This window comes from Scedosporium apiospermum (assembly GCF_000732125.1).
Source record: "Scedosporium apiospermum strain IHEM 14462 chromosome Unknown SEQ_SAPIO_0011, whole genome shotgun sequence".
NCBI lineage: Eukaryota > Fungi > Ascomycota > Sordariomycetes > Microascales > Microascaceae > Scedosporium > Scedosporium apiospermum.
The window spans coordinates 844,748-866,357 of record NW_015971712.1 but is presented as its reverse complement, the minus strand read 5'-3'; the positions used below and the strand labels follow the sequence as shown (position 1 = coordinate 866,357).

The 21,610-nt window shown below is 51.1% G+C and overlaps 8 protein-coding genes and 1 pseudogene across 8 annotated transcripts; 5 read left to right on the top strand and 4 right to left on the bottom strand.

Moving 5' to 3' along the window:
• Window positions 1-2,857: 2,857 nt before the first annotated feature.
• Window positions 2,858-3,429, top strand: SAPIO_CDS0223 (uncharacterized protein; the record flags this gene model as incomplete). The annotated part of the gene is made up of 2 exons (XM_016783053.1): window positions 2,858-2,947; window positions 3,064-3,429. 2 exons carry the CDS (start codon window positions 2,858-2,860, stop codon window positions 3,427-3,429), a joined length of 456 nt encoding a protein of 151 aa, XP_016646686.1.
• A 253-nt stretch (window positions 3,430-3,682) lies between these two features.
• Window positions 3,683-4,471, bottom strand: SAPIO_CDS0222 (uncharacterized protein; the record flags this gene model as incomplete). The annotated part of the gene is made up of 3 exons (XM_016783052.1): window positions 3,683-4,183; window positions 4,279-4,390; window positions 4,467-4,471. 3 exons carry the CDS (start codon window positions 4,469-4,471, stop codon window positions 3,683-3,685), a joined length of 618 nt encoding a protein of 205 aa, XP_016646685.1.
• Window positions 4,472-4,881: 410 nt separating this feature from the next.
• SAPIO_CDS0221 (ATP-dependent DNA helicase II subunit 2) lies at window positions 4,882-7,394 on the top strand (the record flags this gene model as incomplete). Its single annotated transcript, XM_016783051.1, has 7 exons — window positions 4,882-5,375; window positions 5,433-5,493; window positions 5,549-6,040; window positions 6,107-6,492; window positions 6,555-6,766; window positions 6,821-7,302; window positions 7,377-7,394. 7 exons carry the CDS (start codon window positions 4,882-4,884, stop codon window positions 7,392-7,394), a joined length of 2,145 nt encoding a protein of 714 aa, XP_016646684.1.
• A 240-nt stretch (window positions 7,395-7,634) lies between these two features.
• Window positions 7,635-9,584, bottom strand: SAPIO_CDS0220 (uncharacterized protein; the record flags this gene model as incomplete). The annotated part of the gene is made up of 4 exons (XM_016783050.1): window positions 7,635-8,136; window positions 8,224-8,955; window positions 9,016-9,062; window positions 9,123-9,584. The coding sequence occupies 4 exons, from the start codon at window positions 9,582-9,584 to the stop codon at window positions 7,635-7,637; spliced, it is 1,743 nt and encodes a 580-aa protein (XP_016646683.1).
• Window positions 9,585-10,310: 726 nt separating this feature from the next.
• On the bottom strand, window positions 10,311-10,759 carry SAPIO_CDS0219 (uncharacterized protein; the record flags this gene model as incomplete). The annotated part of the gene is made up of 3 exons (XM_016783049.1): window positions 10,311-10,449; window positions 10,512-10,639; window positions 10,709-10,759. 3 exons carry the CDS (start codon window positions 10,757-10,759, stop codon window positions 10,311-10,313), a joined length of 318 nt encoding a protein of 105 aa, XP_016646682.1.
• Window positions 10,760-11,051: 292 nt separating this feature from the next.
• On the top strand, window positions 11,052-11,865 carry SAPIO_CDS0218 (uncharacterized protein; the record flags this gene model as incomplete). The annotated part of the gene is made up of 4 exons (XM_016783048.1): window positions 11,052-11,098; window positions 11,203-11,236; window positions 11,302-11,593; window positions 11,699-11,865. 4 exons carry the CDS (start codon window positions 11,052-11,054, stop codon window positions 11,863-11,865), a joined length of 540 nt encoding a protein of 179 aa, XP_016646681.1.
• A 531-nt stretch (window positions 11,866-12,396) lies between these two features.
• On the top strand, window positions 12,397-13,524 carry SAPIO_CDS0217 (4-nitrophenylphosphatase; the record flags this gene model as incomplete). The annotated part of the gene is made up of 3 exons (XM_016783047.1): window positions 12,397-12,462; window positions 12,553-12,643; window positions 12,713-13,524. 3 exons carry the CDS (start codon window positions 12,397-12,399, stop codon window positions 13,522-13,524), a joined length of 969 nt encoding a protein of 322 aa, XP_016646680.1.
• A 230-nt stretch (window positions 13,525-13,754) lies between these two features.
• SAPIO_CDS0216 (DUF1295 domain-containing protein) lies at window positions 13,755-15,052 on the bottom strand (the record flags this gene model as incomplete). Its single annotated transcript, XM_016783046.1, has 4 exons — window positions 13,755-14,188; window positions 14,260-14,486; window positions 14,560-14,624; window positions 14,693-15,052. 4 exons carry the CDS (start codon window positions 15,050-15,052, stop codon window positions 13,755-13,757), a joined length of 1,086 nt encoding a protein of 361 aa, XP_016646679.1.
• Window positions 15,053-15,925: 873 nt separating this feature from the next.
• SAPIO_CDS0215 lies at window positions 15,926-18,336 on the top strand (annotated as a pseudogene; the record flags this gene model as incomplete).
• Window positions 18,337-21,610: the final 3,274 nt, after the last annotated feature.

The window sequence follows — 21,610 nt, the reverse complement described above, 5'->3', positions numbered from 1 at the left end:
TTTCTGTCGCAGTTATTTTGGGATACTGTCGTAGGGAAAGATCGCCGGTATCAAGCTTGGCGGGCCTGTATCACTCGACGATGTTGCAAACATGGAAAGGGTGTTCAATGTCGACGGCGCATCTGCTTATTCATTCATTCCATTGTATCGTATTGGGGATAATTATATACGGAGTACCGACAAACAGTTTTTCACCCTTCGGGGATGTGCTGTGCTGTCTGATCTTCTTCGAAGAATAAATCCCTTTGGACCGGGCGCAAGAAATCGCTGGACGGGAAATGGTACTGTAGCATGAACCGATCGACCCGCCCGACATCCACGCACGGCAGGCCCGAGCTTGGAACGAAACTTCATGAGGCTCCTTTGCCGTGGGAACAAAAAAAAGAAGGAAGAAAATTTTTTTTTTCAATCGATGATGCGAGGTTTCGGTTCTCGGGAATTGTCTCGGTCTCTCCTATCACCGGGCGTTGCTTCACGGGCTCCTGATATCCCCCGGTGCCATTGGATGACTGGATTGAAAGAGATGGAGGGTGCTTCCACACACTCACACTCATCCCAAAAAGTTTCAACATTGGAGAATGCACCAACATTGAACTTGGAAGTCGGTCACAGTATCAATTGCTGTCTGCGAGGTCTGGAAGTTATTTGGCTGCCTAATAATGACCAGCTGTTCCTGGATGAAGGTCGCAGCGTCACGCGCAACTTCTCAAAAAGGGATCTGATTCTCATGCATCGCAGGCCATCCGAAAGAGAAACTGGACGCTTGAAGTCGGTGTTTCTCCTTGTTCAGGTGACCATCAGTCATAACTGAACACATTTTCTGATCAAAGTGGGTGTGATGCTACTATTTCCAGCTGGCATCGAGAGGTCCAGCAGCGCAGAACATGGAAGCATCACGGAAATCATAATAAGTGAAGACATGCTGACAGGGACACATTTTACCCTGCGACTGATTGACTACATGTACTTCGTAGACACGCGGCATCCCTGAGAGAATGGTGAAAAGTTCCAGACAAGAAAGTTTGTTCCGAACCGCATTTCAACAAGTCAATTAGCCAGGGGGATCTGCACCACATTTCCTAACTTGCAAACAAGCGTTGCGGCAAGGCCTCGCTCGAATGCGGGGAAGAACTGGGGTCAATCTGTGATGGCTTCAGGGAGGACCACGGAACCGAAAGTAGAACCGTAGGGCATGGGCCTACAGTGTACTTCATGTCTAGGCTATTTCCCTGCTCCAGGTTTAGGGCTCATCTCTCCAGAACCCACGGAGTATGAGAGGCGTCAAGAGAATTGATTCCTGAGGAACAGACGAGATAGGCCCATGGACTTTCAACATAGACGATATTTATTGTTAGGCGATCACAGCTCCTCGAGCTAAATTTGTACGGAAAGCTGTTAGTGCTCACGGATTTTATATGGAGTAGTAATAAACTACAAGCACCAAGCACTCTCTTCTATCCTCCAGCTTCAGGTTTGAGGAGCGACGGGAGTGTGTATGTGTTCTGATTTCAGACCTTGAGCTGGAAAACGGGGGCCAGTCCGGGCTACCTACTGACCGCTCCTGTCTGACCTCTAAGCCTTGAGGTGTTTTGACTGACCACTACACACTTTTTGGAGTTGAAGGGAGAAAAAAAAAAGATCACAAAAAAGACAAGAAAAAGAACGGCCTCGGCCGGGATTCGAACCCGGGACCTGTTATAACCACAGTATTGTGATGGGAATGGGTTTCCCCGCCCGAAACAACAATCATACCTCTAGACCACCGAGGCACCTTGCGGCAGAAACGGGCACGCTAATTGCTTGTACTACTTTGGGGAGGAAACACAAAGTTCAACGTTCCCCATTGCTCTGTCCATTGACATTAACAATTTGACACTTTCACGGCGCAAATCTTCAGCATATTTGGAATTAGTTGGCATCAAAAATCCCTGCTTCTGAGGGGGTTGCGGGGTGAGCACCACTCCGCCGTGGGGCCCGGTGTGGACAGGAGGCTCAATTCGATCCCCGATACGGTTGTGTGCATATGAGGAGGATCAACTTGAGATGATAGTACACTCTTGTATAAGTAGGAGTAAAGGGGAGACTCCACCTCAAACTCTATCAAATTCGTCCTCTTCGGGTCTACAATTTTGATTTGTGTGCGGTGGAGTGCCAACACATGCATCAACTCGTGTGTGCAGATGCGCTGTTCAAGATTTAACTTGAACTTTCTAACTGGTTGCGCCTTCCCGCCCATGTGCGAAGAAGCATCGCCGAGCTGTTCGGGAGGATTGGAAACGCATTCGCGCTCTCATTTTACTAACCCCTCGAGTGCTCGATGTATAGAGGTAATACGCCATACAAGATACAATAAAGCAAGGGAAGAAGACCCAGGTCCTAGAGGCACTAGCCGAGAATAAGCTGTTCGGTGTTTAGTTTACTTCACCTTATTAGTCGTAGTGTAAAAATGTACACTTATCTCAAGGGGCGATCTTTATCGCATCGATAGTCTCCAATATTAGCAATTATCATTGATACCAGTTACTACAGTACATTGTATCAAGAGCATAGCAGGCAAATACGTAAAACTGGCCACCGTATTACACCATCTACCAGAGATACACAACCCCAGTCCATGTTGATCGTGGCGGCACATTATAGAACTATCTCGATTTATTCCGCGCAAGTCGTGCACTCTCACCGAAACTTCGTCCGAGTTATCGCATTTACCCAAGGTTCGACGCCCTTCTTTCACACCAAGAAATCTCTCATTTTAAAGGAACTGCCCCCTTGCGTGAAAGAACGAGAGGGAGAAACGGACAGAAAAGGAGATCAACGCTTCCAACAGTACTACCCCTCTCGGCACGAGTTACTCCAAATGTCGGACGTTTTCCGCCGAGTCGGCCGTGGCGGCGCCGGCAACTACATCTCCCCCAACGCTGCTAATATCACCCAGGACCCCGCCCAGGTGCGTAACCCCACACACAAACTTCATCCTGACCCGGACTGACAAAGTGGAAACTTTGTTCTTGAGGGGGTCTCTTTCATTTTACTTGCTTTACTGATATGTGATGAAAAAAATAGGATCTTGAAGCGCAGAAGCTACCCCCTGTGCCGGTGGCATCCCCTACTCTCCAACCCCAGCCATATGCACGTGTAGGGCGTGGAGGGGCGGGCAATTTCCATGATGCGGCCGATGCCCCCGAAGAAACCCAGGAGCAGGTCGCCGCGAGAACTGATACGGCAATGGCGCCAGCCGCATCAGGCTCTAGGGTCGGACATACGGGTAGAGGCGGTATGGGAAACTGGTCTGATGCACAATCCCAGCAGGAGGTAGAGGCGGAGAAGAAGAGGCAAGCTGTGCTAGAGGACAAGGTTGCTCGGGACGTCGAGGCTGGGTTGAAGGCCCCAGCTAGGACTTACAACCCCAATACCCCAAAGACGGCGTGAGGGGAAAGGAAACCAAGTAGCCACTTTTGTATTGTTGAAGTTGAGCCATGTCCGTTATCATTATTGAATGAAATCAAGATACCCAGCTCCATCTAGGTCGTGCGGAGTTCGCAATAAATTCAACAATGAATTTGGCCATCGAAAAACAAAAAGTTCAATGTTGTCATTACCAAAACTCCGTAACTTGATAAAAACATCCAGCCATGTGAAACCCATTCAATGAACGTTTTAGGACCCCGCATCACCCACCAACCTACGCTTCTATCCCTTCCATCGCATCGTCCTCGTCTCCCATATCCTCCCACGGATTGTCGTCCTCCTCCTCGACTTCCTGCTCGCCATCCACCGTCCACCTGACCTTCTGCTTCTGCTTCAGCACGTTCTTGTTCACATCTACCATATCCTCCGACATCATCTCGCCCTCGGCCTCCATCTCCAGACGTCTCCTCTCGCTGCCACGCATCTTGGGCAAGAGGTGGCCGTGCGTCTTGACGAGCTCGCGCGCAGCCTCGATCTCGCGCTGCTTGTTGCCCGCCATGCGCCTCTTGTAGAACACCCTCTCGCGGCGGGCGCGGATCTCGGATATCCTCTTCATGGCAGATAGGGTCTTGGTCATGAGGTCGCGGTTGTAGCGTACGGGGACGTTCCTGCGGGCGGCGAACTGGAGGGTACTGTCGACGAGCATTTCTTTGCCGGCGGCCTTGCGGAAGGCCTTGGTCCACTTGAGCTTGCGTGGGTTGCGCTTCATCTTGAACTGGAGGAAGGAGTTAGAACCAGAAAATTCTTGAATTATTCCATCGGCGCCAAAGACATCGAACAAGAAGCCTAGAATGACAGGAGGCGGCTTACGTTCTTGTGGCATTTACTCCTGCAGAATCGAAACACCTTCGCATCGTTCCGCACAAAGGTAATACCTTTGCTTGGGTATGCGGGGCGACTGCAAAAGTAACAAGTTTCGATCCTGTTCAAGGCAAACAGATTAGTCTACCATACCCACCGTAGAAAATATGTTAAGGAATAATATATATTATACATACCTCATTGTGTCGAGTTGTGACCGAGACTATGGCCGGGTAGTTTCTCGAGAATTGGCTGAACCCTTGGGCGGTGATAAAAACCAAAGGCGGTCTCCAAAGAAATTTTTAGACATCAAAAAAAAAGCTGCATATCGATAGTGGTGGGGTCAAGTGAGGCAAGCCTCAACCCCAGCCACGAAATCGACACGTGACTTCGTGCGAGAGCTTGCCTCAGCTGAACGAAGCCGTCTCGTTCCAACGCGCCTGTTAGACCGAACGCCTGCCTAAAATGGGGATATTGATCACTTAAAAGTGTTTGGTTTCCTTTTCCATCTTCTTTCATCCTCTTCTACCAATTGAAGGCTAGAAATGCCAATTCTAGCATCGAACACCTACTTACTCGTTTCCTACTCTCATATCTTGCAATTTCCTCACCATGGCTGATAAAGAGGCCATTGTCTTTATTGTCGACCTTGGGTCGACCATGGCTGACTGTAATAGTGGCCGGACCGAATCGGATCTCGACTGGAGTATGCGGTTCGTTTGGGACAAGATTTCACACATAGTCTCCCTGAGCCGAAAGGGCCTGTGTGTTGGCGTTGTCGGCTTGCGGACAGAGGAAACCAACAATTCAATGAGAGATGATGAGGGTTACGAGCACATCGCGGTCCTGCAAGGGCTCGGTCCGATGAGTATGGGCCATTTGAGAGATCTTCAGAAGAAGATCAAGAACAGCAATGAGGCCATGGGCGATGCTCTCTCCGCCGTGGCGATAGCGACATTCATGATTACCGAGTTCACTAAGAAGTTGAAGTACAACCGCCAGATTTACCTCATTACAGATGGCCTTGGTCCGATTGACATGGACGATAATGATCTGCGAGACATCTCTGCGGAAATTAATGACAATGGTATTAGTTTGACTGTTCTGTAAGTTATTTTTGAAGCAACCTCCTGTCATAAGATTACAGACTTATACGCAGTTAGTGGAGTCGACTTCGATGATGCGGACTATGGTGTTAAGCAAGAGGATAAACCCAAGGCCAAGGTATGCTATGCCGCTTAGATTGGTATGCTCTTTTCCCGTTCTCTGACCGTCTTAGGCGCGAAATGAGAAGCTCCTTCGCCGTTTCGTTGAAATGTGTGACAAAGGCAATTTTGGCACCATGGCGGAGGCCATTGATGAACTCGACATTCCAGTTGTCAAGGTGCCCCGGCCTTATAAGTCGTACGAAGGCACACTATCTCTGGGAGATCCCGAGAGCGGACAGGCCGCGGCAGTAATCAGCGTAGAAAGGTATTTCAAGACGCATGTCGCCACGGCGATGCCTGCCAGCACAGTAGTGTTTAAGACGGAGGCCGCCGAACCCGAGTCGATGGAGGGTATGGAGTTTGGCGCCGTCAAGCAGGCCCGTACTTACAAAGTTAACGACCCGAGTGCCCCTGGAGGTAAGAAAGACGTTGAATTTGAATCTCTTGCGAAGGGTTACGAATATGGGAGGACTGCCGTCCATATCAGCGAGTCGGAGCACAACATCACCAAGTTGGAAACAGAAAAGGACTTTAGCATCGTTGGTTTCCTTGAACAGGATAAGGTACCGCCCTCTCTTCATCCCTATTCACGAAAGTCCCTTAACATCTCTTTTTTCTCTTCTATCTAGTACGCGCCCATGTTGAATCTGGGTGACTGCAACGTGACCTATGCTCGAAAGTTCGACACCGAGGCCCAAGTAGCCTTATCTTCACTTGTCCAGGCGATGCATAAGGCTCAAGCATACGCGGTGGCTCGTCTCGTTGCTAAGGACGGCAAGGAACCTCTATTGGTACTCTTGGCTCCGGATATTGAGAACAACTGTCTCTATGACGTACCTTTGCCTTTCGCCGAAGATGTGCGCGGTTACCAGTTCCCTCCTCTCGATCGTGTCGTAACCGTCAGCGGTGCAACGCTTACGGAGCACCGTTTCCTTCCTGGGAAGGAGCTCGAGCAAGCGATGAGCGACTATGTTGATGCTATGGACCTCTCTACGTATGCCGAGGATGAGGACAAGTGAGTGAAGAAAAAAAAGACCCTCCTTTCTGTTCCGGCCCCCGCTCTAATCATGAGTAAAGTAACCCCGTCGAATATATGGCTATTGACGAGCCTTTTAACCCGTTGATCCACCGGATCAAGCACGCTGTTAAGGAGCGAGCGATCTACCCAGATGGTCCCGTGCCACCGATCCCGAAGATCCTTACAAAGTTTTCCGTGCCGCCTGAGGACGTTGTTGAGTCTGCTCAGCCACAAATAAATGCCCTTATCGAGGCTGCCGAGGTTAAGAAGGGTAAGATTCTCGATTCCCATATGAGTACCACCCTGCTAACCATCATGCCTCTAGTTCCTCCCAAGGCCAAGGGCAGACGCCAGAGGGAAGTGGTCAAACCCCTCTCTGGCCTCGACATCGATGCTCTGCTCGGACCTGCGGAGGGAAAAGATTCAGGAGAGAGGAAACCCATCTCTGCGTCCAACGCCATCCCAGAGTTTCGTAGGGTCCTCGACTCGGCCGACCAAATGCGCCAAATCGAAGACGCCGCAAAGCAAATGGGTGGCATCATCCGCGACCTCATCTCCTCCGACTTTGGCGGTAGCAAAGATGACCGCGTACTTGAACATCTCGGTGCCATGCGGGAAGGACTGACCAACCTGGAGGAGCCAGATTTGTATAACACTTTCGTCAAGGATCTGAAGAAGCAGATGCTCTCCGGTGCGCTGGAGGGAGATAGAAGGGAAATGTGGTGGAAGATTCGAAAGGCCAAGTTGGGCCTGATAGATAACAAGATGTTGGACGTGTCGGAGGTTACCGAGGAGGAAGCGAAAGAGGTACGTTTACCGTCATTTATTGCTGCTCTGTGGGCGGGTCGAAGGACCATACTAACAACTCTCTTCACATGCAGTTCTACACGTCAAGATAGTGTTGGGAATCATGTCACGATAATAGGTGGCTTATTTGTTTTACTCGGCATTATGCACTGTCAGTAATGTAAAAATAGGGTATTGAACGAATCGGGCTTTTTCTTTTCATCTAAAACTTCTCTGATCCGTCAGACATGCTTTGCTTTCCGTTCCGCCGTAACTCCATCCATCTCATAAAAGGGAGAAAAAAAAATCCATCAAGCCTCTCGTGAAACAACCGAATCTTGGGCGCTAACAAATCAAACCGGAGTCTTATCATCATCCTCCTCGACCAACCAAGGGGCACCAGGAACAAAGCCCCCACCCGCCCTCTTAACTACAACCTTCTTGGCAACCTCAACACCGGGAGGGTCAGTGGGAGGGTTCTGCTGCATATCCTTGATGGCGCAAGCAATAACAGCGCGGAGGGTATACGCGGCATCATTTCCGGCATTGTGGAGGTTCGAATAGTCGATGCCCAGGTCGAGGAGGACGTGGGTGAGGCTACGACCGTTCGAGTCGCTGGTGAGATGCTGATGGAGGTCCTTGGAATCGGCACACAGGGCCACGTTTCCAGTCTCCTCGTAGAGGTTGTAGCCGATTTTCTTGAGATATTTCTCCTCCTGCTGGAAGTCGTGGCCGATGAGCACTACGGATCGCTTCGTGGCGGCGGAGCCTTCGGGGATGTTGGAGGTGGTGTACTTGGTGAGGATGGCTTTGATGGTGCTGAGGAGGTCTTCGTGGGAGACGAACTCGCTCGTGCTAGATATATAGGTTGGCTACTGAACAGTATTGGGCGAGATGTGGGAATGGGAAACCCAGGAATGGTCAAGTAGGTTGTATACGTACCCAAAGTTAAACTTATCGGGACAGCCGTGGACGTATTTGCAGTTGACATGCGAGGCGAATTCCTGAACTCGCAAGTGCTTATACTCAATGAAGGACAACCAATTCTCACCCAAATTACCAGGAGCGATACCCTTGGTCTTCTCAGTATCAAGGATGGCGATTCCAACCTCGGTAGGAGAACCGATACCCTCATGAGCCTCGACATCGAGCGAAATAAGAACAAGGCCAAGGTCCAACGGGAACTTGGCGGCCTTGTCAGCATCGAACTCGAAGTTTTGATGCAGAGCCGTAGAATCATTAGGCTTAAATCCAAGGAGGACCTGGAACTTGAACATCTCCTCCCTTCGATGCTCACGGGCCTTGAGCTGCTTCTCGTCAGAGCGGTTCTTCTTATCCCTCTTGAATTTGACGGAGAGGATCTCGTGCAGGAGCCAGCTGAGCTGCTTGATGTCGTCGGCGGAGGCGTCGCCGAAGAACTCGTTGGTGAACTCGGGGAGGTTCGCGGTGCGGATCATCTCACGCGTCTTGGCGTCGTGGACGCGGCCGAGGTAGGCGGGACGGATGGAGTCCTGCGTGAAGGAGTAGGAGAACTTGGCGGCGTTTTCGCCGGGAGGGATGGTGAGCTGGATATCCAACTTGGCGTTGATAATGGAGAGGAAGTTCTCGAATTGCTCGGTTGGGACGAAGAGGACGGGGGTCGAGAGACCTGGGTCAGAGCTGAACATGTAGAAACTGGGTAGAGAATATGGTGAGCAAGACGCGTCGTATTGGCAAGAGCATGAAGCTACTTACAAGTCCCAGGCCTGATACTCATAAAACTTCTCAAAGAAGGGTTTAGCCTGGGAAGGAAAATGTCAGTTGCAATGAATATTTTGGAACAAACTGAGGGGAACACCAACCCGTGGGCCATTGGCCTTGCCGATAAACCACTCCGGATAATGAAAAACCATACGCCAGGGGCAAAAGACCATGGACGCATCAGCCTTGTCTCCATAGCCGAGGTTGATGGTGAGGGTAGACAGAGCACCCTCAATCTCGGGGAGATTCTTGTCGACGACATCCGCCGAACCGTCGGCGTCCTTACCCTTGTGAGCCTTCTTAGCAGACTTCTTCTTCGAGTCTCCAGCGCCCGAACCCGACGCCTTAGAAGCGTCCCTGGAAGGAGACGCATGACCGCTCTGGGTGGTGCGAGGTTTTTCCTTTTCAGCTCGCTCTTCACGCAACATTTCCTCAGCCAATCTCAAGGTTTCGTCGAACCTGCCGGCGGGGTACTGTTCAGCCAGGCCACGCAGCCTCTCGGCCACCTCCTCCAGACTGGGCGGCGATGTATCATCAATCTCGAGGGATTCTGACGACGACATTGTGTGTGGCAGGTCGTAATGTGGAGGTTTTTGAGGTTGGTTCTGTTTGCCGGGGATGGGTCTTCAAATAGAGTCGGTTTGCTGAAGATGAAGTGAGATGGAGTGGGAAAAGGAAGTAGGGGAAGAGGGGACGAGGGGATTTGAGGTAAATAGAGATTTGGGAGGAACCATTAGGGCTCTGGTGGAAAGAACCCTTTTGAAGTGATACAAAGCGACATGTTGACTCTGTATTAGTCGTCATCCCGCGATGTGATGCTATTTGATCCTGTGTGGGTGGGATGGTCAGTCCAGGATGGATGAGACCCGCTATCGCTATCGAAAACTCACAGGAACTAGAGCTAGGTTCATTGAGGCTTGAGTTTTCCTTTGCTTACCTGGTATCAAACATCACAAATCTATCATAATTGCCATCAATCTAACATACTTACAAGGATAAGAATGAAAGGCTCCTTATAGACAGGGTCAAGAGCATCCTGCATTGTGTGAGGTGAGATTGTGGCTAGGCCTGCTAATTGGGCTGCCGTCTATTTGTTGCGTATTATCCGTAGCCATCAATATGTACGCATCCACTCATACAACCCAACAATATTTGAAGTAAACCAAAAAAACGCCATCGCTATGGAGCCAAGATGATATGTAGTGTTATACATTGCCCAGAAACCCATCCGGTTCTCGACCTGCCTGCCTCCTGCCGTCAATCAAAAGCGGATACATCCTACTCCCTCGTCAAGAATTCTTTTCCAGGAATTCCTTCGCCTCGTTGATCTTGGTAGCTAGGTAGGGGCTTCCGCCCCTGTCGGGATGGTTGAGAAGCATCATAGTTCGGTGGGCTTTGCGGATCTTGTCCTTGGTCACGGCTCGCTCGCTGGAAGACCGGAGTTAGTACAGCAATTATGGCAACTGAGCAAATTGGAGAGTTCAACTCACTTGAGAGCAAGGATCAACGTCGCTTCGCGCTTGTTCATCTTAGGCTCAAATCCGCCCTTGTAAAAGGCCTTTCCCAACGCTCCGACACCACCGCGAGATCGTCTCCATGCGACAAGACCGGCGCGACCCTGGAAGAGAAAATCTTTAGCATACTGCGCGCGCAGCTATTTTGTGCGAATCTGACATGAACAACTCACCAGGAAGGCGGCGACCGCTACTCCGGCTCCGATTGCGACTGCTGAGGCCATGGTTGCTTAGATGATTGTCGGTGGTGATGACTGGTAATTGTTCGCGCTTTTGGGGGGCAAACGTGAACTTTTTTCCGTCATTCTTCGCCGATGCCGAAGAATCTGGAAGATTGAGAATTGGTCTGTTTGTCAACTTCCCGAGAATGAGCCGGGATATTTAGCCGATAATTTCCCGTTACGTCATCAGTTTCAGACAATGTACCGAAGCTATTCCCTCTCATGAGAGGAAGCATCATGCAGATGAGGCTCGCCGGTAGATATTTAGAGTAGAATTTTATCCAATTTGTTCAAAATGTCTGGACTTGGAATCTTTTCGACGGGACCGTACCATATCATCACGTAAGTTTTTTATTCATCTAGAATGCCCCTGGCATTGGCGAGCGGCGGGACGCGCGTGTAATTCAAGATGCACACCATGTTCTGACAGCTCCGCGGACACACAGATATGGGACGCTCTTCGGAACTACCTTCTGGCATGTAAGTGGAACCATGCGCTTTCCCAATTCCCCTCGATTCCCGTTGCATTGACCAATTTGGGACAGTCCTTCGTTGGGGGAATCGTCATGTTCAGGACGCTGGCACGACCTCAGTTCGCCGCCGTCCAATCCCACCTCTTCCCTATCTACTTCTCGCTCCAGACCGCGGCTCCCGCCATCCTTGCCCTGACGTACCCGGGGAACAAGAACTCGGGGCTGGGGCTGAGCGGAATCTTGGACGCGGCAAATAGGTGGACTGTTTTGGCGCCGCTTGCGACGATCTTTGCTACTTCGCTACTTAACCTCTTGGTCCTGCTACCTGCTACCGGGAAGGTCATGGAGAAGAGGAGACTTCAAGGTGAATATCGCATAGCCCTTGGTTGTCTAAAATGCTCACTCCTTTTCCTTCTTGTTTCATTTATCTCTTTTTCTCTTGGGCACTAACGATGCTGTTATTTTGCAGAGAAGAAGGATGGCAAAAAGTCGTGGGAGCCAGCTCCTCACTCGCAAGAGATGGTTGCGCTTAACAAGGAGTTTGGCAAGCTTCATGGCATCTCGTCACTTCTTAACTTGACGACTTTTATTGCGTCCGTCGTGTATGGGTTCCATCTTGGCAACCTGCTCCAGTAGATGGATGGATGATGCTTTAAAAGTGCCGGGTATAGCAGACTTCGAGGTTCTCTTTCGAGGATTGGAATGCTGTATTACGTTTATGATAGATACCTCTCCGTTAGTTATAAGACGCACCTAGGAAGTGATTATGTGCTGTTTCGAACGGCTGGTGCTGTCTTCTTAATGTCTACTTCGTATTCCTGTGTTGGCACCAGGATGCAACATGGGTCTTCTCGGAGACTATAACCCGAACCGGCCGTGTTCGGAGCTCTAAATTTAGCGATGTAAGCAGCGGCACGGCGTTTGTCAACATCAACAATCAATTGGACTCCTCTTTCACTCGGACTGGAGACGTCGGGCATCCGTCGAGTTAACTACCGAGTACTTACTTCCAATGAGCTCATTGTTCACCGCCTCATGTCTTCTCTAGCAAAATAGATTTCTTTCCACGTTAAGATCTGATTTCCTTGTTTTAAGCCAGTCTTTTTTTCGTTTCACTTCCTTTTCCTTTTTCTAAGGTTCATTAGAATTTCACTCACCTCGCCCGCCATGTCAAAGTCTAAATACCTCAGCGGAGACTCAACCGCCATCAATGAGTTCTTGGACCGATTCGACGTGAGTATATTACCTCCATAAATCCCAGAGAAGCAGAACCGAAATGGTTTATAATGCGAGATTGAGAGATACTAAACAGTATTTCTCTAGGCTTTTCTCTTTGATTGCGATGGCGTCCTATGGTCCGGAGACATCGTCTTCGAAGGCGTCCCCGAGACCCTGAACCTCCTCAGAGCAAAGGGTGAGTGAGAAGAATCGCCCCTCTCATCTCCAACCTCAATCTCCAACCTCAATCTCCAAAGCTGCCCAGTGCTCACCAATACAACCTCCCTCCCCGGAAAACTATGTAAATATAAAGGCAAAAAAGTCATCTTCGTAACAAACAACTCCACCAAATCCCGCCAAGACTACCTCCAAAAACTCACCAACCTCGGCATCCCCGCCTCCCTCGACGAAGTCTTCGGCTCCTCCTACTCCTCCGCCGTCTACATCGCCCGCATCCTCAACCTCCCCCCCACCAAGCGCAAAGTCTTCGTCCTCGGCGAAGCCGGAATCGAGACCGAGCTGCGCGCCGAAAACGTGCCCTTCATCGGCGGCACCGATCCGGCCCTGCGCCGCGACATCACGCCCGACGATTACCGCGGGCTCGCGGACGGTTCGCTCCTCGATCCGGAGGTGGGCGCCGTTCTCGTGGGGTTAGATTTTCATTACAATTATCTTAAGATGGCTACGGCGTTTCAGTATTTGAGGAGGGGAGCTTTGTTTTTGGCTACGAATGTCGATAGTACGCTGCCGAATAGTAACGGGTTTTTCCCGGGGGCTGGGGCGATTTCGATCCCGCTTGTGCATATGATGGGGGGTGTGCAGCCTACGAGCTTTGGGAAGCCGAGTCAGGCTATGATGGATGCTATTGAGGGAAAGTTTAAGCTGGATCGCGCGAGGACGTGCATGGTTGGCGATCGGCTTAATACCGATATTCAGTTTGGTATTCAGGGGAGGCTTGGTGGTACGCTTGCCGTGTTGACGGGGGTGAATAAGAAGGAGGATTGGGAGGTGGAGGGTGCTCCCATCGTACCTCAGTACTATGTGGACAAGTTGAGCGACCTTCGCCAGTCCGAGTAGGGGAGAAGGAAAAAGACGGATACTTTTAGAAGAAGGGCGTTGAAATAGCATTGAAATTAGCATTGGTAGTATTGGTATATATATACAACGATAGACAAGCTAGTCACAGTCCCTAACTGCCCCGATGTTCAACAGTCCCTTATTAGAAGCGCAACTTTGATAAATAAAGACATATATGTACTGCTATTTTTTCAATCGGGGGCTGGGTGAATGTAGAATCCGCTCACCAGCTACTCGCGCTTCCCCAGCTTCTGCTTCGACTTCTGCTTCTTAAGCAGCTCACTCGTCCTAATCACCTTCGGCCCCTCGACCTCAGGTGCCCGATATGGCCTAAAGCTGCTAGGAAGGAACATGCCAACGGTGTCCTGGTAGTGGCGGTATTCCGGATACTTTCCACCACTAATCGACTCCGTCAAGAACGTCGAACCCTGGAAGAGCATGATTAGGGAGAAGGAACCGACGGCGGCCCAGCTGTACAGCGCAGTCGAGGAGAAGCAGGACCAGTGGTACAGGAAGAACCAGATGAGCTGCTCGGCGGCGCAGTTAGGGTGGCGGCTGTAGGCCCAGAGACCAGAGGTGATGAAACCCCTATCGAGGTCGGCCTGGGCGAAGCCGCGCGGGAGTTTAGCATCTTTTTGATACTGGTGCTTCGCGGTTTGGTAATCTAAAGTTCCGAAGTTAGACCCGCACTCTTGAAAAGAAAAGGGGTTGTAGTGAAAGGAGGAGAGCTCTTACGCCATTGTTGCCCGTCAGAGAAGTACTCGCTGACTACTAGAAGCAATTCCACCGCAAAATATCCAAAATCTCCGCTGGAGAGCGTGGGCTCGAACTTGTTCGTGAGCAAGATGATGTATGCAGGCGCCGAGGAGAAGAGGAAGATGAGGAAGCTCTGTGTGAATGCGATAAAGAGGAGATCGAAGAGCGAGAAGAGGACGGGATGCATCCACTTCTGGACGTGGGCCCTGCAATAGAGTTGGGAGTGTCAGCGATTCGATTCTGGTTGCGGGTGGACCGCTGAAAAGGAGTCGTGCTAACCATCTATAGTCCTCGGATCCGATTTGATATCCGCCTTTGCGCCAGTAGTTATAAGTCAGGCGAATCTATCACGAGACAGCATTATCAACCAGAGTCCCCCGTACGGTAACTGGGAAAAAGGGACCAAACATACACTCCACACGATCGAGAACAGCGCCACCAAATCCGTCCTGCTATGGGGTTCAACAGCGAGACGCGCCCACACCGCGAAGTGGACATTGTACACGGCAGGGAGGATGCTCCACGCCCTATCGACCTGGGAAAAATTCCTGTTGACTTCCGCCGTCACCAAGAAGATGACGCCAAGGAAGATCGAGAACGCGGCTCCGGAGATGAGTGGGTTCGTCTCGAGGTAGATTTGGACGAGGGCATCGCGGTTCGAGTAGTTGTCGAGGAGCTTTTGGGGGAGGTCGTAGAGCTGGGGGAGGAAGGGTTCGACGGTCTTGTGGAAGTCGGCGCACTCTTTTATCGTCTGAAGGGTTGGTAAAGCCATTGTGAGGAGGAAATTGGAGACCCGTGGTAGCAAACGGTCCTCTTCGAAAGATGAAAACGGTGGCCTGCCGGGTTTGATGTAGGAGGTTGGTTCACGACGGCGGGCTCCTTGCTGAAACCCACGTCATAGAGGGATGAGAAGATTCAATGTTTCAGCGGATGGGCTTGTCAAAGAGCTCAATGTGCCCAAGCTTATGTGGATTCAATCCGCTTAGTAGCCTGACGGACGCTGTAATTGGGCCGCTAAGTCGAGGCTATTTTACTGCCGGCAGCAGCCGCCAAGATCCACTGTGAGCTCTCCGCCAGGCAGCACCGCACTACGAAATAGTGTGTACAGAGGTCTGGTACCAAATGCCCCAGCCCCTACGCAGCAATTGGACAGTGGAGCCTGGCAGCTGGAGCTTCCAAAGGTAACACTGGACGGCAATTGGGCCCAGAACCTTCCGGCGTTTGCCCTGTTTCCCCCTCCCCCACCACAACCGAATCAATATTGAATTGAAATTTCGAGACTCAGGCACGTTTTCTTCGAAGTAGCCCGCCATCGCTCGCTCTTATACGATGCTGGGACAGCCACGATAAAGTGGGATTCTATGATCGAGATGATAGATCAATTGCCTTAGCCATTTTAACATACGGATCTTCGATTATTAACACGCCAAAGTGAACGGCATACTTGTTCTCATCCCCTCTAATGTCGCGTGCCAGTCTTCAAGACTTCGTAGTTCTTGCCCCCACCGTCGCCATCGCCACCATCGCGGTTCTCGACTACTCCCGATTTCTTCTCGAGCCCGACTCCTAACCGGACTCTATCTCCTGGCAAAGCACTCATGGTTCTTTCTATGCTCCTTAGATTTCCTAGAGAGCGTGTGATCCGATGAAGGTCCTCTGTGTTGCTGAGAAACCATCGATCTCCAAGGCAGTAGCAGACCACCTCTCTGGAGGGCACAAGCAAACGGTCAGTCGCCGTGTCCCAGGAGGTTATCTTGCGCAGCAACTGCAGTCCCGTGAGGTTTCTAACACTAACTTCCCATTACTAGCACAATACGCGAGTCAAGTTTATAAAGAATTATACCTTTGACTTTGATTTCGGTCAACCATGGGGACGCTGCGAGGTGACCATGACGTGCGTGACGGGGCATCTAACCGAGATGGCCTTTCCACCGGCCTTCTCGAACTGGACCTACCCACCCCCGGAGAGTCTATTCACTGCGCAAGTGCTTACTCAAGTTGACAATGTAAGTCTGGTGAGATGATGGGAGGTTTGAACACCGAGGTCTCTAACATCAATCACCAGGACAAGAAGAACATAGCCGCCAACATCGAGACACAAGCTCGGTATTCCCAGGCCCTCGTCATATGGACCGATTGCGATCGCGAGGGAGAGCATATCGGAAGCGAGATTCGTAGTGCTGCCCAGAAAGGGAACGGCAGACTCCAGATTAAGAGGGCCAGGTTCAGTAACATCGAGAGAGAGTGAGTACCCATTCCACACCCATCTCCAAGAATCCTGCCTCGCGTTGCCTAAGTCAAGCCACACCTCATACTTACACTGGCCACGCGATAGGCATGTCATAACGGCCGCGCGGCACCTTGTTGCCCTCGATGAACGGCAAGTCAACGCAGTCGAGGCCCGAATAGAACTGGATCTCAGGATTGGCTTCGCCTTTACTCGGTTTATAACCAACTCCCTCAGGTCGTTAGGTGGCCCCCTGTCGGATAAAGTTCTCAGCTACGGTACGACCACTTCCGTTTCAGGCCTTAGACGCCACGTCCTTCATTATTGCGAGTTATTCCTCACACTTGTATAACTAGGAGCATGCCAATTTCCTACCCTTGGTTTCGTCGTGGAGCGGTATTTCCGAGTCAAGAACTTCGTCCCCGAAACTTTCTGGACTATCAAAGTGCGCCACAACCGCAAAGGCATCGATGTCAACTTCAGTTGGGCGAGGAATCGCCTCTTCGATCGGCTTTCTGTCATCATCTTGTATGAGCGATGCCTCAACGCCAAGATCGCAAAGGTGACCAAGGTGCAAGAAAAGCCAACGAGGAAGTTCAAGCCGCTACCGCTCACCACAGTCGAGCTTCAGAAGGCGGCGACCCGGCTCCTCAAGATGTCCGGCCAGCAAGCCATGAACATTGCCGAGTCGCTTTACAACAAAGGATTCATTAGCTACCCTAGGACTGAGACGGACCGGTTCGACAAGGGGATGAACCTGCGCGCCCTATGCGCTAAGCAAACCCAGGACGGTCAATGGGGGCAATTTGCCCAAAACCTTGTCAACGGCGCATTCAACCAACCGAGAGAGGGTCGTCACGACGACAAGGCCCATCCGCCAATCCACCCTGTTACGTACGCCGGTCCTACGGCCCTAAACCACGACGAAGCCCGCCTTTACGAGTACGTCGTAAGGAGGTTCCTCGCCTGCTGTTCCGAGGACGCCAAGGGCCTCGCGACGGAGGTTGAGATCAACTACGGTGGAGAGATTTTCTCAGCCCATGGCGTCATAGTGTTAGAGAGGAACTACCTTGATGTCTTTGTCTACGAAAAGTGGAACAGCAGCGCGGAGCTTCCCAAGTTCGTCATGGGCGAGCAGTTTCAGCCTACAGAGGCCATGATGACCGAAGGCAAGACGTCACGGCCCAACTACCTAACAGAGGCAGACTTAATTGCCTTGATGGATGCGAACGGCATCGGTACCGACGCTACGATGGCGGAACATATCCAAAAAATCCAGGATAGGCACTACGTCGACGTCGTCAATCTTCAGAACCAGAACCAGAACGACGAAGGCGACGGTGATGACGACGGCGCGCCACCAGCTCGAGGAAGGGGTCGAGGAAGGCCAGGAGGAGCCGGAGCTTCTGGCGGACGCGGAAAGACTGGCAAGTATTTTGTGCCCACGAGATTAGGCGTCGCCCTCATCCTGGGGTTCGACCGAATGAATTTCGAAACGAGTCTTGGCAAGCCGTTCTTGCGAAGGGAAATGGAGTCGAAGATGAAGGCCATCTGCGAGGGTCGTACGACCAAAGCTGCTGTTCTCCAGGAAAGCATTGGCCAGTACCGGCAGGTGTTTTTCCAGTCGCAGGAGAAGATTGGCGTCCTAAGAGCGGTAAGGACCCTGGATGCATTTCTTTGGCTTCGATGTGCGTCGTTTTTTTTTTTTCTTTTTGGTCTAACGGTGCGTATGCTGTACAGGCATGCCAGGAATTCGTGTTTGGTTGATGCTCATGTCGCTCGACTGCAGCTCTGCTACATCCGCCGCATTCATCGCCAGTCGGCGCTGATTGTCTTATCGTATCAAAACACACAAAACACAGTGTCGCCGATGTCGCGAGTCAATTCTTAATCGATTGTCTCCCAACAATTTTTTTGCCATTTGCCATGGCCATTTGGGCGACGACATGACCGAGTTGACACAACCGAAGCCATTCAGCATCGGCAGTGCTACGCCGGTGAGGGGACACAGCATATCTGAACGCCTACCCCGCCACGCCACAGGTCACTCTTCAACAGTATCGTCCGTGTGTTATTTGAACTGGTTTCTCTGGGGAGCGGGGGGTTGCAACCAACAGATCGGGCCAGCGGCGTAATACAAGGAGGAGTGATTCGAGCTGTCATGGCAACCGAGGGCTAATCTGCCAAAGCTTCGGTGCCTGTCGTCCGTTCGGCTCCCCTTGCCGGGGCCTCTCATCTTCATGGAGACGCGTTCGGAGGCAATCTGATTGCCAGAGACAGGTATTTTCCACGCATACCAAGGAGGCACACACACCATACTCTTTGATCGTATGGCCAGGGATCCCACCCCCGCGCCGGTGACCAGGCTGTATACCACAATGTATTAGAGGTCGGACGTCCTTGGTGACTATGCAGGGTGTGCAACAACGTGGGGTAAGGTCAGTGGATGATGGGCTACACAAGCAACGTGAATGGCCAAAATCCCTGATTCAGGTTTTTTGGGTTTCGATTCTTGCGAAGTAGTGTCTGGAGGAGGAGGTTTCTCCCCGGGCGACTACTTTGTTGGTGCTCAGTTCGAGGATTTACATGGTGCTACGCCGGGCGACACGGAAGGAACCAGCTTCGGCATCATGTCCCAACGGACGGCTTTCGAAGGGAAGCGTCGCGGAGCCCCGCTGGGCTGGCCAAGGAGGGGTGAATGAAACTCTTTTCCTTTCCTTTTACCAAGGACGCGTCCGTTGACGCTCTTTTCTGTATGAACTTTGAAGTATTGAAGACCGCACCGAGGGATTTTATGAGCTCATTGGTCGTTGTCTCTCTGACCGGGGACCAATCAAGACGAAGGCCACCCAACGTGATGGTTGTCATCTTGCCAATTCGGACGAGCGAAGGTATCGGTCCATTTACACCTCTTTTTAGCTAGTGAGGAAACGAGAAAAAAGGGCGGATCAGCGCTTTTTGCTCTGGAAAATGCGCATCACCACGTACCCCATGTTCACGAACCCTAACTTGAGGGCTTGATTGGGGGGTTTTCGGGATCAACCGATGTTGTTTTTGTGGTAGTTTGTGGTTTTTGCGCTAATTTTTGTGTTTTACTACCTTTTTGAGCCATTTTGATCGATGATAGCGATGATATGCGTTGATGGGATCATCCAAGCTGTACGTAGACCGGGGAAGTAGCATCGCGACTTTTTTAGACAACAGACAATACCCGCACTCCCTCCTCCCGCGTCGTGTACTTTGAGACACACACCCCGTGCGATTGAGAACCGAGTGGCTTATCCGATGGTAGCTGATGGATGAGAGGTCCTGTCCTTTCCGGGTTCTTCCGTACGTTTCTTAGACCGGGAGCAACAGCTTGGCCGATAAGCAACTTGCAAGTGACAATGAAGAACATCTGCAGACGGATTGCGAGCCGGGTGTCTCGGGGGTCAACGAGATAAGGTATTGTGGCTGGCCTTTCAAGATAAAAACGGGCATCTTCACATGACGATTCGAGGGTTTCTGAAGATAATCGATGGTACCTACGTTTGGGGGCTTCTAGAACTGAGGGTTTAGGGCTAGGCGTATTATTTTCACAAGCCAGGCAGTTTCCCTTTGCGCAACCTCAACAGTCGAGCAGAAAGAGTGATTCTGTTTTGTCTTCTCTTATCTGGGGTCAAAGGGCAGGTCCACGCGCGTCATCGTGCCTTTGCCCTTCCTCGGGCTCGGGTCAGTTTTCCGACGGATCGATAGAAACACCCCCGAGAGCCCATTAGTCCGGCTCATGTATACTCTCAGAATACTGATGAAATCAGGATTTCTGAAAACCGCATCGTGAGCCGCTAGAATAAATGATCAGCTCCTGTCACGATGGGAAACCGGCGCCAAAAGCCTTTTGCCCCCTGCCCTATCGATGTCGCAAAGCAGGGCACGGGGGGCAGAGAAAGGGCTTCGCACGACTCTCCACCGGAGACGCTACACAAAAATTTAACAAAACCGCGCACACACAGAACGGGGGAAAACGAAATCGAGCTTGAAAATTAATAGTTTCCGTAGATAAGAGGAGGAGATGGGAAACTATGGGGACCTATTCGGGTGCTAAAATAGTATGGGGCTTCTCTAGTAGTTCCAAGAGCTCCAGTGGATTCCCTTGAGGATGAGGGGGGGAGTTGACGGGTTGACTTGCAGGATGGTGGAGATTTCTCCATACGTTTCGATTTTTTGTGAGAAATTACGACGCCATTGCACGCCAGAAAGACGCGAGGAGACGAAGCTGTGAGTGAAGCAAGCAGAAAAGAGTTGGGGGAGAGGCCCTTGTTCGGCTGGCTGGGCGATAAGTGTCTGTTCTGACTCACTATTGAACCCTGGCTCTTATCGATACTTCAAATGCTATAATTCGCGAAGGCACGGAGGAAGTATTATTATTCTTGACTGCCCTTGTGACACCCTTTTTGCGAGCTGATCCCTCTCGGGTCCATTGCTGTTTTACGAAGTAAATGACGGTTTGTTGTTTAAAGTGGATTTATTTGCTATACGGGCTCTGGTGCTATACGGAGTCTGGCTGGTGAAAAAGAGCCAGGCAGTGTCCCAGAATAATGATACGCACAATTGATCAGCGTCATCAGAACAATCTTACGGAGTACCCGGATGAGATGGGATGGGTACGAGATACGTACTTCATCCATACGAGTTACCAAGACCGTTCCGCCTCTTCGCTTCCTGCATGCACTTTCCTTTTCCCATTTCTTTTGCCCGGAAGGTTGAATGCTTGCCTCGCGCATGTATCATGTACAGTACCTCATACTTGCATGTACCCAACAACCGACTGGAAACCACCGCCAGGCCAGTGCCCGTGCCGGGAAGTGGTCACTCCAAGGTGCCCTCATCGTACGTAGCACTGCCACTCCATACTTGACGTGTACACCTACATACCCGAGGCGAGCAGGGCACGGGGAGCGACGGAAGTTGTGGATACTTTGTTTCGGCACTAGGAAATCACCGCCGGCAGACGTACTGGATACGATGCTCACCCCAGATTATGGGTGTAGTGTACTTGGCATTCTGATACTTTGCACAGAGTTATACTTTGTACTAATACCCTCTAGGAGTGATATCATTACA